Genomic DNA, 15307 nt, shown 5'->3' with positions numbered 1-15307 from the left:
ATAAAATAAATAGTGCATTCAGTCAAAATGTCAGCCACAGTAAGATAGAAATGACAGTAACTGAAACCTTTAATGTAGGCGAATGATAAAATACCAGACTTGAACAAAGTACACAAAGTGATACGATGCTCTCTGCTGCTGAGAGATTAGTGCCTACAAACTTTGGAGTAGCAGAGTCTCAGCTTCATCTAAATACTTAGTGATTAGAGGATGAGTTCTTGATAAAGGTTTATGTTTTCTCAATTTCTCTATATCCTTTAGTACAAGATTTCATACTGTCTTCCTCCATCCCTAAAAACTGTAGGTTGGGAAAAACTGAGCACAAACTTATTCAGGTGGATTTTAGAAACATCCATGACAATGGCGAAAAAACACAGTTTAATACCTACTAGTTCACTTTAAACCTGGCCATTTGACATTTTACAATTTGAAACAGCACCACTTACTACTGCACACAAGATCGATATTAAATGCAGAAGCACTACAGCACAGAACTAAATTTATTATGGAGTTACCAGAATGGAATAAGTGTTTTGAATGATTTATTCTCCAATAGCCATTCAATGAGAAGTTGAATGAGGTAAAATCCAATAAGTGAACCTATAATTTATGCATAAAGCATACCATATAAAATCATACTTTATAGCAGACTGTATAAAAAAAGAGTTTGTTAACAATGGAAACAACAGGAAGAGAGCAAAGAGATGCTCATAATGACATAAATCTTGGTTTCATCTTATCTATGAGAGTAAAACTAGAGAGAAAGGAATATAGTAAAATACCAGTTCCAAAAAAAAACCCACTTCATTGTAGAAATAATCTCTTTTCTATCCCTAACACAATAAAGGTTTTGCAGCAATAGCAATCACAGCTGAAAATTTACCTTTGTATTTGTTAACCACAAAAGCTGTTGTTTTGCAACTGAAAACTACAAACAGATACAAGGGTCAAACCAAAGTAGTATGTGTACTGTAACGCCAGAGTCTCCCTCACGACAACTGTTCTTCCTTCTCAAGATCTGTACTCGGATAAATAGCATGATAGGAAGACTGAAAGTAGAAACTAAGCCAGAAACAACAGCAGCAAACTCCGAGGAGGGAATGACCTCTCCACATCACGTATGTGGACATCACTAAAATCACCTGTCCGATAACTTCAGCCAACCGTTTTTCAGGCAGAAAAACTTTCCTGCCGTGGGAGCGGCTGTCGGGGACCAAGCCGGGCCCCTCGGCCCCGCTGGGCGCTGAAGTGAGAAGCCGCCAGGGTCCTCCCCGGGCGCTGCAACCTCATTACTTGAAAACCGGTAAAATACCCGAAAGCATCAACGCAGCCCCGGAGCACAAACCCAGGCTGTCAGTCTCCACACAGGAAACGTGTGTAGGCATGCACACACGATGCACCCAGCAGCCCCCGAGCGTTACTCGCACGGAAACCATAGCGGGGCAGCGGACCCGCTGGAGGTGACGGGTGTCCCCTCCCTCCTCGGGCACCTGCACAGCGGGCGGCAGTGCCGGGGCCGCCTCGATGACCACCCAGGGGACAGAAGAGTTTCGACTGACCTTTCTGCTGCTTAAAGGACTGGATGGAGCCTGAATGGTGAACCATCTTGGCGGACGGCAGCCTGCCAGCTGCCAGCCCGCAGGCTGCGGGGAGGTGGCAGCGGGGGGGGGCGGGAACCCAGCGGCACGGCCTGGCCCGCCCCGCCCCAGCTCAGCCCGCCCCGGCCCGCAGCCCCGGCGCCGCCGTCGCTCTGGCAACGGGCTTAGCCGCCCGGCCCGCCCCGCCGCGCAGCGGAGGCCGAGGGAATGACGCCGGCAGCAGCCTGGCGGGGAGAGGCGGTAGTGGGAGGTGGCGGGGGCCGGAGTGGGAGCAGGCAGCTCCCCCCACCCTCCAGGGAAGGGGGATTCGGTCAGCACCGCCCGTATACACAGATACACGGGATCAGCGCCCATCCTTTGGGCGGGAAGCCGGTGTGCCCGCCGCTGAGGCCGAGCTACGTCTCGACCCCCGGTAGCGCCTGTTTTATTATTCCTAGAGCCGTCCTCTAACCTATGTCTCTCCTCAAAAGATATCGGATGCTAACTGATATCTGGGAAGCTAAACTATAAATCGTACCTCGTTAACATTACCATGTAACATATTTACATCAAAGCGTTGTAAGTTTCAGACCCTCCATCCCTGTTCTCAAAAACCTGTGTTGTGTCAACAGCTTTATTTATTTTTTTAATATATGTTATGAAACTTACAGGGTGAACTTTCTGGAGACAGCTTTTTACAAAAAGACACTAAAATGCACATTCAAAAGCCTGTTGTGGCCCATTTCCGTGCTGTTTGTGTTATAATTTCCATTTTCGCTACAGTATATTCCAAGAGGTTCATTACAGAGGATGAAAGTTTCAAATTCATAAGGCTTTAATTTCTTTCCCTGCTTCCCTCTGCTCATATTATTCTCTCTGGATTCTGGGTAAGTTTCACAATAGTATCATTCAACTCCTGTAGAATGCATTGATTTTAATTTTTCTACCACGATAATCTGGTTTTCTGATCATCCTAAATTCAGTCAGTCTAATATTCCGTCTTACATCCAGCAGTATCTTTCTCCTCTAATTAGGGATACACACATTATTTACTCAATAGAAGTTTATTAATCACCTATTGTAACCTGCATGCCAGTGGCAAAAGCTGTATAATTTGTCCAAAGTTTGTGGCTCCATTTGTGTGTTAGAAGATATGCTGGAGATTTCCCTTGAAAATAAAAGCAAAGCTAGAGCTTTCCCGTTGTTAACTGGCATTTGTTGTATACTATCTGCTTAAGAAATGAAATTATTGCCACCTCTTACTACAGGCCAGTCTGTGCTATAAAGTGCACTACATTGTCTGTATCAGTTTAGTTAAACAACTGCAGTGGATACACACTTCATTCTTTAGTATAAGGATGTTCTTCCTGCAGTGAAAACATACTGAACATCCATATATAAACCAATTCATTCATACAAGAGGTCTTATAGGTAGCTAGATAAAATTAAAATTGAGTCCTAACCAGGGAGTATTCTGTAAAACATTTTTCTACAGAGTACTAGACATTGCTCTTACACAATGAGCAGCTTACACATTCAAGTGTTACCATAAGGGAAAAAAAGATAACCTTACCTCCTCAGGATAGCTGACCAAATTCTGAGTTTGTTTGGAACACTTGCAGAAGGTTTGTTGTCAGTTAGTTTAGGAAAAGATGCAGAAGTTGTGGTGCTGTGAAGACATTATCCTACTCATTTGTCTTTATCCAGTAGCTTTCTGCACACTGAAGGTAATAGATGAGGCATTCCTCTCTACTCCTGCAATTTCACGAAAACTGCTGGCAACAGCTCTTTCCTGCTGAGAGACAGCACTATAGATGTTGCATGACAGAATAAAGCATGTGGAGACCAGCCAGGCTGGCTCTTGTTGATCAACAAAAGCTGTAAAACTGGGATCAAGCTAAGAGAAGAGGTAGAATCCTACCCTTGTTTATTTTAAAACTTTAATGTAGACGTTAGAATGGATGAGTCAAATTAAAGTCAAATTGAAACCCAGCAACTGAGAGTCATCAGAAGAAAAAGAAAGGTATAATACAACTTAATAGTTAATTGTGTGTATACTGGAAACAGCAAGTGTAGTTCTTGTGCAAGTGTAGCAGTAGTCTAAACTTTTGTAAGGCTCTAGACCAAAACTGTTTCACTGAGAGAACTTGGCTGACACCTTTGACTTGCAGGTGAAATAGAAGAGCAGCATATGTTATGCTCCCTTTCTTACCAAAGGAAGACAAAAGAGGACCACTATCTACTCCCTTATGATAATAATCTACAAAATGCAGAGGAAAAGAAAAGATGCTGGTAAGTAAAATTATAGCCTAAAGAGGTCCTCTCACACACTGTTGGAAACAATGGAGAGGGAAAGCCAGGCTAAAGTAGCATTCAGAAACCCAGTAGAAGAATTAAATTCCAAGGACAGAAATGAGTTGTTTTTCTACTTGTTTCTTAATAATAAGGCTCTATTTTTAGCAGTAGGTAGCACGTATACATGAAACTACAGATATGACAGCTGGAGGTAAGGTCTGCAAAGAGAAGAAAACATGTCTCAACAGAGATGTTTTAAATTAAATCCTTCACACTGTCAATTGACTAAACTTGATAGTTGTAAAGTATGATAATGTGAGAATATGGAAAGATAATTCTTTGGTAAATAAGGAGATACTGGCATGGTTTAAGACTATTTTTAGAGTGCAGATAACTGAACAGTTACTAGTTGATGGCTAAGATATGTAGGAAACATATATTCTTAAGCTTTACATGCACAAGCTACATTGGCCCTGAAGCTTATTAAAATAAAAATCATCTCTCACTCTAATGAATAATCTGTCTTCTGAAATCATTAGTTATATTAAGCTAAGTCTCACATTATCTCTCTGTATCATTTTATAAACCTTTTATAAAATACATCAAAACTCTGGACTTAGTCAAATGATCAGGGTCATACAGAACTGCACTTAAATCTTATATCTCTGTGATTCAACAGGACCAAATTCATGACTCAAAAGCTTAAGGCTGATGTACCCACGTGTCTTAGAGAGTTCTTGCTCAGGTTTGAGGTACTCAGTCTTGACATTAACTCTGAGAGACAGATGTGTCTTTTTCATGAGATAGAATCTTTTTGAGGAGAGATTAGAAAATAAGATTTGCTATTTTGGTCTTCTTTCATAATAATATGTGTAGCTCTGTGCATGTCTGTACTACCAGGGATCTGTAAAAATTTTGTCTCATAAGAACAGGAAGACTGAATCCCCAAATTTACTTTCTGTCAAAAAGTTGTTTTAATAAAACAGGCTATGAGAGAGGTATGCTTTAAAATAAATTTTATACTTCCATAGTGCACTTCAGAAAGTCATATGAAATAGAACCTTAAATTAAAACCTAATTATCCAGTGATAAGTGGCATATGCCAACTATTTCCTTAAGAAAGTCATCCATAAAGTAAATTATAGCCACCTGTTAACTATTTCCCAGAAAGAAAACCAAAGGTACTCAGCAAAATTCTGCGCCTGAAAAAGCCCCATCCATCAATTCAGGCTGAACAGCAGCTCTGATGAGAAGGACCTGAAGGTTATGGGAAACACCAGCTTGAATACCAGCCAGCTGGGCACTTGCATCACAAATAGAAGTGTAGCCAGCAGATCAGAGGGCTGTTAATCCCCCTTACTTGGCATGACTGTAGCTGCACCTGCAATTTTGTGTCTAGCTTTCCTGCTTCACATCCTCTCAATTCAGGAAAGGTATTGAAAAACTGGAGAAGGTCCATAAAAAGCCTACCCAAGATGCTCAAGGTTCTACAGTATATAAATTGTGTGAAGCTGAAGGAACTGTGTTTATTTAACCTGGAAAATAAAGTATGGAGTTCCAGCAGTCTGCAACTACTTGACAGTTACTTACAAAGACAATAGTAACAAACTCTTTTAGGGCTAAATGATCTGGTTAGTGACAACAGCCATGCACAATACCATTAGAACAGGTAATCCACAAAGTAGTGAAATATCTGTCCTTGAAGATTTTCAAAATTTGCTTTGGCCAAGCTGTGTCTGACCCAGTTTGATAACAGTAATGGTAAAGCTTCAGAGCAGGAGACTGGTTTGGATGGCCTTCAATGCTTATGATAGAGGATTTAATAAAAAGTAAATGCAAGGGAGTTGGAACGAGACTAGTTCAAACCAGGAGGTAGACACACAATTTTGAATCATTGTTAAAACAAACTACAAAGTGATGGGTTTTTTTTCATATCCATAATGAAGGATTTTGTTGAATATATGCTTTTGTACCTCATCAAAGCACAAAATAGCAAGATGATGTTAAATGTTCTATAATATAAATTCAAAATGAAATATCCCTTCTTAAACATACCAATTCCTAAAATTCTTGCCAAATACAGTTTATAAACACTTTGCAAGAAGATTTTGGAGATCAGGATGATTTCTTAGTCTAAAATGCTATTTGAGTGAGAGTACTAAATGCTTACGGCAATAACCAAAATTATTGATTTTCTATCAATGTTTCTGAAAGATGTTCAAATAGTATTAAAAAATAATGTTTACAGAATTGTTGAGTCCATCTTTTTGAAGGAGGGCAGATCTGTATTATTTAAAGATGTGTAATGCAAATATTTGCAGTAAAATTGTTTGCAACTGTTCTGATCTAACTGAAAGCAATGGGAGTTTTGCCATGGGTATGAGTGTGATTAGGAGGCCCTTCATTAGCTCTAATAAAGCTGTCAGTCACTATGGAGGAGGTCTAGAAAGATTATGGAGCACACTAAAGTGTGTTGTAGAGGAATTTAAAAGGTGAATATTTCTGTAAAGATTTTACATTGTGTTGCTAAGACACTAATTCTTGAGATTTCACTGGTTTCTATATTTTAATGTTTTATTTCTATGCTAATTTAAGAGGTCTTTTCTCTCTGGCTGGATAGAATTTTCTTGTATCCATTGAACTGACGGTGTTTTATGACTGATATAAAGTGTTTGGGCCTCAATTCTGTAGCTCACTGTAATTGCATGCTCATTTTTTAAGCTTGTGTTTTACAGATTCATGTTTATATTCTAATCACTTCCCTGAATAGAAGTACTTATCCAGTTTTGGCCTTAACTTCTCCAGCTGACACCTGAAGCAGAAAGGTACTTAGAGGTCATATGTTTTGGAAAATTTAATTTCCCTCAACAAAGAAGCTCAATTTTATTCTAAAATATTTAGGTCAAAATACCAAACTAGAACTTTGGAATTTAGCATTTGGAGTTTAGCATTTAGCATGCCCAGTAAACACTGAAATCCTTAAGTGGATATACACATAATTTAAATGCCAATTTGCTAAAAAAAATCCTTCTGTATTAATACAAAGAGATTAGAACGACAGCACTGATGTTAACAAGTGAAAAGGGAAAACAGAATTATAACAGCAGCATCCAATATACACACTTACCCAAATTTTCCAAGTAGGCAAACTATAATGTCCAGAGGGTTTGTGAAGTCTCCTTCCTTGGAAGTCTTCAAGACCTGCCCGGACATGTTCCTATGTGACCTGATCTAGGTGAACATGCTGCTTCAGAGGGGTTGGACTGGATGATCTCTAAAGGTCCCTTCCAACCATACCATTCTATGTTTCTATGTCATATTTTTCTTTTCTATTATACCTCTCAGTTTTCTTACTTCACATTTTATCTAAAGTAATCAGCAGGAAACATTGTTATCCAACTCTGCACTACTAGCTACCAAATTTCTGCACTATAATTCTATTTTTGGTTAGCTGCTTTTGTCAAGTGAAGAAGAAATTCAGAGAGACTAAAAAAAAAGTCACTATAGGTGCTGAAATTATCATCTAGTTTATGTTTCTATTTGATAGACTTATTCTGCAAATCTGTGCATCTTTTTCTCAGTACCATGTTCTCAGTACAGGAGCCTTAGGACTGACAGTAGTAGAAATTTTTAGAAACAAGATGTTAACATAGCCCTGAGCTGTACAGTCTAAATTTATAGTAAAAGAAAAATAAAGTGATCATTTAGGCATTTGTTTCTCAATTTACTATTGCTGCTTGGCTTAGAGATTGACACTCTATTATTGCTTAGTGCATTTCTGACAGCCAAGTCTTTCGTTACTTCCCAGCCAGATCTGTTTAGAACCTGTTAGTTATTACTGTTTCGATTTCTTTGGCCATAAACCCGCTTTTCTTCCCAAGTACTTTTTTTTTTACTCTCCTCCTCCATCTGTCTGTCCCTCCCCCTAAAAAAGCACCAAGAAAAGACACCTTGCAAACTCTTAAAAGGAGCAGCAAGAGGAAACTGGGGAGGAAAGAGCAGGGTTTATGAGCCACTTTGTACATAAAACCTCTACCTGCATGTCATTTAGCTATTTCCATGCATATCAAGATGGACAGCAATAAGTGAGCTTGACCCAACAGAACATGTTACCTCACATAAGGGAGGAATGAAATTATTGGTACAGTTCATTCAGGAAAGGCATTTCTTTACAAAAGTCGGGACAGCTAAGTCCAAGTACACAGCTGAAAGTCCTAGGATTACAGTAATACAAACAAAATAGTTCAACAAAAATATTAGAACATTCTATTGGCAGCAGCTAGCACAGTGATGTAACATCACTGCATGGCAGTATCAGACTTTCCCTTTCCAACTTGTATGAAACACTAAAGTTCAGATATGCTACATTTAAATTTCTCCCACAGTGTGCCTGCACTCCTTGTTGGCCAACCTGCCATCTTCCAAAGCAATTTCTTCAAAGACTGCTATTTCCTCATTGCAGCAGCATCAATGAAATCGTAACAGTGTTTCTGTTAGCATTCTCACAGAAATTTCTCTTCAGCATCACATTCATGTGCATCTTTGACCTTATTTCCTTTTTGCATTACTAGACACCTTCATGGCTGCAAAACCCCATGCTGGGTGATATGTCCTCATTCCAACTCTCCACTACAACTATGTAGTGTATTTTCTCTGACAGCAGCAAGTGAGAGTGGATGGATGCCAAACATGTGAGCTGCAAGCCCACACACGTATTTACACACATCAATCACCTCCCCATCATTTTGGAAGAAACATACTGAGGTAGGTTATCCCATCCCACAGACTTCTGCATTTTACCACCACAGAAGCTGCCCTCTTGGCTGTCCTAGGTGAACTCCCAACAAGGCTCATACCTTCCAACATCAGTGCTATAGGCAATGTTTTGCAGAGAAACCCAGAATGGTGACATCCAGGCCAGTGATCATGTATTCTGACCTGAGAAGAATTATACTATTACACAATAAGAAGATAAATGATAGTAATATTGCAGACAGTTTTTAATAAAATTGATTTCTCTCAGTGTCCTGAACATCACATCCAATTGAAATAATAAGGGCTTAAAACAAAATGGGCTTTTTTTCATTTTGTTTTCAAGAAAAAGTACAGTGTTTTGTTCTATAACTAATTCATGTAGATTTTCAAAATACCTAAGACTAATGAAAAAGTGGGATAAGATTTTCAAGCATAATATATTTGTGCTCACAAATTGCTTTTAATTTGGTCATGATTTATCAATGTCTCTGAACATTTCAAACAATGAAAAGCTTATGCATTTCTGTTCGAAATAGTCATGAAGAACAAGCATTTCACAGTCTTTGTATGATCTTGTTGAATTTTCAATGCAGAAAGTCTAAGTAATGCAGCAGCATGTGACAGCTGAGGAAAAATTAGACATCAGGAAGTGGATGATAGAAGAGGAGCACTTTCCACGTCTACAAACACCCGAGTGATTTAATGGCACCCTCATAGGCTCCATATGAGCTAAAAGGACTGGAATACAATCAGTTAGGAATGTTGTCAGGGATTTATTTCAGAAGAGATTTAGGTTTCACTTTGTCCCTATGCACAATCAGATAGTCTATTAATCTGTAAAAACATTGCTCAGAAGATATATTTATTCTATGTCTCTTAGATGAGCCAAGAGACAGGATATTTGTACATTGGTGGTATCTTGGACAAATGGTAATAACATGCCAAATGCTGTAAAAAAAAAAATCTCTTGGAACACACAATATATACTGTTAAAGAATAATAAACAAGAGTATGAATGCTGGGATTTATGGACTACTCACCAGATGCACCTGCAAATCAGAATGTAAATCAAATTTAACCAAAAACCAGCTTTCTTTTTATTCCTTCTCCTTTTCCAATTTACATTTTTCTTTTCAGTTTCAGGCAGTGTTGTGTTTCTTTACTTTTTGTATCCTTAGTCTTTTGCATTTCAAGGATTTCATACATTGGAAAAATGTGTCCACAAAACAATACATAAAAGACAATCAGCTTCATTTATCTTTAGGTATGATTTCCTAAGCTAAGACAGTCTAAGGAAGGTTTTCTCTGCAGAGAACATTTCTAGCTTAACTTTCTCTTTTTTTCCCTTCATTTAAATGGAAACTGTGCAAGTTGTGAAAGTGTGCAAGTATCAGTGCAAAGGAGTTTTGTTTTGTTTTTTTTTCCCTGGAAGCATGGCATTTTTCTTTTGGCTTTTAAAGTAAATGGAAAGACATAGAGCATTTTTAACCTGATGTTCTTTAGTAAGCAAATAATTTGTTTCACCTCCCTACCTCTCACTTTGTAAGTCATCTATGCAAGAAACATGATGGAGCTTCCTTTCACTGTGCAGTGACAACATAAAGGAATACAGATACAATCTACATGTGTATATATATATATAGTTTTGTACAGGCTGAAAAGTAGGAAATGCAACCCTGCAAGCTCCTGGGGGTTGATAAGGAGACGATCTTGCTGCCAGGGCCTACTCTGGGGAACAGAGGCTTGCAAATTCCATCTGACTCCAAGAGAACCAGGCATAATGGATGCCTCTTCCCAAAGTTGCTTTCTTAACCATCTTTATTTCATTTAACACAAATGATAGAATAATACACATAAATAGAGCTACTGAATAACTGAATCATCTTTTTAAACTCAGGCCAAGTTTTCAATCTTGCTTCATCCCACCACCTATGTTCATTTATGCTACCTTGCAAGCCCGAATTAACAGAAAGCTGGAAGCAGAATATAAAACATCTTCAATTTAAGTATGACAGGTTATTTTCTTTTACATTGGTAGGACAGGTAGGACAGATTAGGACTCTGTATTTCCAAATCCATTTTTGAAAGATTTTCATGTGAAATAACTTTAATAGCTATTCAATACTTGATTGTAAACCTGAAAAAAGGTTGATTATTTTCAAAGTGGAATTGCACACTATGGAATTGCATTGATTTTACTTAACAAGATGGCTGTAAATTAATAATAATACATGCACAGACACAGCTTTCTGAGGCTACTTTTTCTGTTTGTATTAGGCAGGATTCTGGCCATTCAAAATCTTTAGCAACAGCAATGTTTTTGCAATGTAAATATTAATGATTGTCTTAACATAGAATTATACTGATTAATTATGCAATGCTTTATTGATTTTAGTAAGTTATCAGTAGTAGTTACTCTTGTATTCTTGTAAATTAGAAGCTTTTAAAAAACTTTCACATCTAAGACATTAGCAATTTTGATCTCTGAATTTATTTGCATGCATTTTATCGCTGAAAAGTATTTACTTGGTAGTGCATGAAGAAACATTAGGCATCAGCTCTATTTCCAGGATCACCACAAAAAGAAAAGAAAAACAGTACGTACCTACTTCTTGCATGTATATAATGTTTTGATTTCACGTGCTCTGGAAGTGCTACATCTCAGCAGCCTGTTCAGTAGTGTTCAATGGTTTGTACTGCTCTGTAAGACAGTGTTGCTCCTGACTATTACCGCTGCAGAAGTAACGTGAACTGACTGACTGTACTATATCTTAATTCAGCATCATTTAGAACTATAGGGATGAAGTAAGCTGTCAAGAGCAGAAAAATATTTGTCAATCTCAAGGCACTCAAGGCAAAATCTGCAAATTGTTAGAAAAACAATGTAAACTGTTTAGAAAATAGATACAAAAGCTTTGCACTTGATATCAATAGATATCATTTCCTCTATGATCTGAAAACAAGAGTAGTTTCTAGTAATTTCATATGCTATTGTCCAAATCTGAAGACTGCAGTATCTCAAAATGAACATGCCAGTTGTCTGTCACATGCTTCTTGTTTCACTGTTTATCTCAAAAGCACATACTGTCAGCACTGCAGAAGAGCTTGATGGTTTCGTGATGCATGATCAGAAGGTTTAACAAGAGTGGCAAAACACATATATTTAGAAATGTTACAAAGCATGATGGAGTATTACTCTCTCCTTTATTCCTTTAGAAGTGCAAAGAAATCAAATTCCACTAAGATTGTGTAAGTTGCATACCTGCAAGCACGCACTATATCATTTGAACTGGATCCTTCAGTTCCTCAAAACAAGGATAGAACCCCAATACAGCGTATGTAGAGAAAAAGAGGATAACCTGGCAAATGTACCACCTCCCCCAGCCCGCATGTGCCTGGGATAAGCCACTAGGTAGGTAGGTTTCAGCCATTCTACCATCTATTTTAAACTTCAGAGAAGCAGTGTCATATTTTTAACTTCTTTGGGAAAATATTTTGCCAGGTCATTGGCAAAACCTAGGTTTCTAGCTTAAGGTGACTAAAGCAAGACATGCATAAAACCATGACAAGTGGTGATGTGCTTATGGAGAGGATGTTTGATCCCTGCAAATTGCACATTTTAAGAGAGGTAGGCCATGTAATTAGCAATTAGCTTTAAACAAGTAATAACCCAAATGAGAAGCCCCATGATTTTCCATATTTTTACTGTTTATGTTCATATGAGTTACATCATAGAATGGTAGGGTTGGAAGGGACCTTTAGAGATCATCTAGTCCAATCCCCCTGCAGAAACAGGTTCACCTAGATCAGGTCACATAGGAACATGTCCAGTCAGGTCTTGAAGACCTCCAAGGAAGGAGACTCCACAACCCCTCTGGGCAGCCTGTTCAGTGACATAGTTTTTTCTTATCTTTAAATTGAACTTTTTCTACATTTTATGACTGCAAAACCTGTAGTCAATAACAACTATTGAACTCCGTAAACTGTCTACTTGGATAGGATAACTCAGACTGCCTCTGCAAGCTGTCAGTAAGTCAAGCTCTATGTATCTATGTCTATATTTACACAAATGCATACATACAAATATACAGAAGTATATTTCTCATTGCTTTTTCCACAAGAAAAATCACAAGAATACAGGAGACTTTAGTATACTATACTACAGAATGTAACGGGGTTAGGGTTCTTCTGAGAAAAGCAAATAGAGCTGTGGAAAGGAGAAGGGTGAAAAATAGTCTTCAGTGACTCCTGAAAATCATACATTTTTTTATGACCACTCTTTGCCAGCTGTCCATCTCCAAGTTTAACACATTTTGAGTCATACAGTGATAGCTGAGACAAACCCATAAATTTCTTATTTATATATATATACATATGTCTGTATATATTTTTAAAATACATGTGTGCATATGAGAGATTTGTCATCACTCCAAGAAATCATTCTCTTTATACTAACTATTCTTGTAACAGCAATGAAAGCCATAAATTTTGTGATTACTAGTTGATTAGACAAAGGCAACAGAAAAGATGTCAATAAACTATGTGAGCCTGGTACCACATGTTGATTCTACGTTTTAGTACACTCTACCTCAGTAAAGTAATTGCCCCAGTAATTATGGAATAGTAAATGTAGCTTTTGAATAACAGATGGTTCCCACCTCATGACCAAAAGTATATAACAGAAATGCTTCCAGTTGTATTACAATGATGGAACTGGTAGGTGAAGAGTGTCAGAGCTGCTTCCTCAGCCACAGCCTGTTTCCACCTTGCATTTGCAAGCCCTGAGCAGCATGATGTGGCCGATTCAGTGCTGTGTACCAAAGGTCCACACACTACCCAGAGCAAATAATCCCATCCTCCCCAAGAGGTGGAATAGTTTAATTGCCTATATTTTTTATCCCTAACTTTAAAGATTCGGATTATTAAGATACACGATAACGGATTATTAAGAAACATGAGCCTTTTAAAAATGGATTTTAATTCATTAATATCACAGTTGGAAGTTATCCTTGGCTATTTTTAGTTATATTTGCATTGTAATAGTGACATCCACTGGCCAGTGAAAATAGCACCAGGTTCTTTTGCGCTGAATAGGCCTTAAACTGAGGAATCCTTTAAATACCAAAACAGATTTACTTAGGATTAAAGTAAATGAGTATATTAGAGATTCTGTTAGTGTAGTACCACATATTTTTACATCTAGGCCTAATGTTCTCAGATAAAGAAGTGAAACAAAAATAATACAAACCCCTAAATCGAACATGGCAGCAAACTAGTCTAAGAAGAAATATTCGTTACAAAATGTAGTAATAGTGAGCAGATATTTATTTGTTCTGAAAATATCTGTTTTTCAATTATTCAGTTACTAAGAAAATAATACAGTAGAGTTTCTTGGCATTTTAGAATTGAATGACGTTCTGGATATTACAAGAAAGAGATGAACATTTTACCAGGACAAATTCATACCAGCAACACTGTCACAGTAATATAATAAATCCTCTAAGAAAGTTAGATTTAAATTGTATGAGAAATGAGGTAAAAGACAAATTTAGCAAAAAGAAAGACTATAAATCTATTTCCTATTTCTGGTGGCTTATGAAAGAATTAGATGGAAAAGAAGCAAAAAAAAAATAGAAAAATGCATAAAACCATTATATAGATGCATTCATGTTTTGAGCAAAATGTTGCAAAGACTGAACAAGCCTAAGAGAACTTATCTTCACTATTCCTTCAAAAATTTTGACTCTGGCATATTTTTGGTTCTTCTTTTTTTCTCTTCCACCTACAAAGAAAAATGCCGGCATACTCTCTATAAACTGTCTATCCCATTACGAATGTACACAAATAAAGACAATCCCTATTGCTACAAACATTGTGTATCTGAACCTCTTCCCTGGACTTAAAAGGGAGGACCACCCTGGTGACATGTGGCAGGAAAAAACATGATAACATAAATCATTTAATCTTGGTAGTGATGAATTGTGTTGCAGGATAGGGGTTGCAATGAGTTTATGCTGCAAAAAGAGCCCATGTTCACAGCTAAGAGCAGCAGATGAAAATGGGAGGTGAATGAGGAACGTGGACTTGGGCGGTTGAACTTTTCTGACTTTCATTTTGGTTCATCTATTGATACTGTAGAAAAGAGCAAAACAATGATCAAGTATGGTGAGAGGAAAATACTCACTGATACCTCCCTGAAACAGCTGTCTGTTTGAATATTAATAACTTGTCACTTTTATGTCACTGCTTTGCCAGACATGCAGATTTTCGGTGAGACATCATGAAGAGGAAACATACTGCTATTTCCTGGAAGCCTGAGGTTTATTTCAGGTAAACCAGTTAGTTATTTCTCAGAGTTATTTGTGCCTCCTTTTAATGTAAACAGACTTGTGCCTGAGTGATAAAAACAATTATCCCTCTTAGAGAACAGCTGACAGCTATTGTTCTTCCTCCTTTCCAGGGGATAGATCATGGTGCTTCTGTGCTCATGCTGCTTTATCAACCTAACACCTAGATTATTTTATGCACAAAGATGGATTTATTCTCAAATACAAGTAACACACAGGACTTCAAACAGCCCATGAAGTATCATGATGTAGCCTCTCTGAAAAGCCTGGAAGGAGAGGACTATAAAGATACCATGGAAGTAGCATGACAGCAGATGACAGATTTTCCCATTG

At 37.8% G+C, this 15307-nt stretch overlaps 1 protein-coding gene across 7 annotated transcripts in view; it reads right to left on the bottom strand.

The window, feature by feature from the left end:
- The window catches only part of ANO3 (anoctamin 3), a 180414-nt gene that overhangs the window by 120289 nt on the left and 44818 nt on the right, over nt 1-15307 (bottom strand). For 2 of the 7 annotated variants that reach the window (XM_061999074.1, XM_061999075.1), the window contains exon 1: nt 1560-1643. The exons of 2 other annotated variants lie outside the window; for them this stretch is intronic. Coding sequence is in view for 1 of the 5 variants with exons in the window: in XM_061999072.1 (XP_061855056.1) it covers nt 1560-1605 (46 nt within the window). In the remaining 4 variants the exon portion in view is untranslated. Of the gene's footprint in view, nt 1-1559; nt 1644-15307 lie in introns of those variants that run through there. 3 more of the 7 variants (XM_061999076.1, XM_061999073.1, XM_061999072.1) reach the window with 3 other exon arrangements.

This window comes from Colius striatus, chromosome 7 (genome assembly GCF_028858725.1).
Source record: "Colius striatus isolate bColStr4 chromosome 7, bColStr4.1.hap1, whole genome shotgun sequence".
Lineage (NCBI taxonomy): Eukaryota > Metazoa > Chordata > Aves > Coliiformes > Coliidae > Colius > Colius striatus.
The sequence above is the reverse complement of the archived record's forward strand: the minus strand, read 5'-3'. Positions and strand labels throughout refer to the sequence as shown.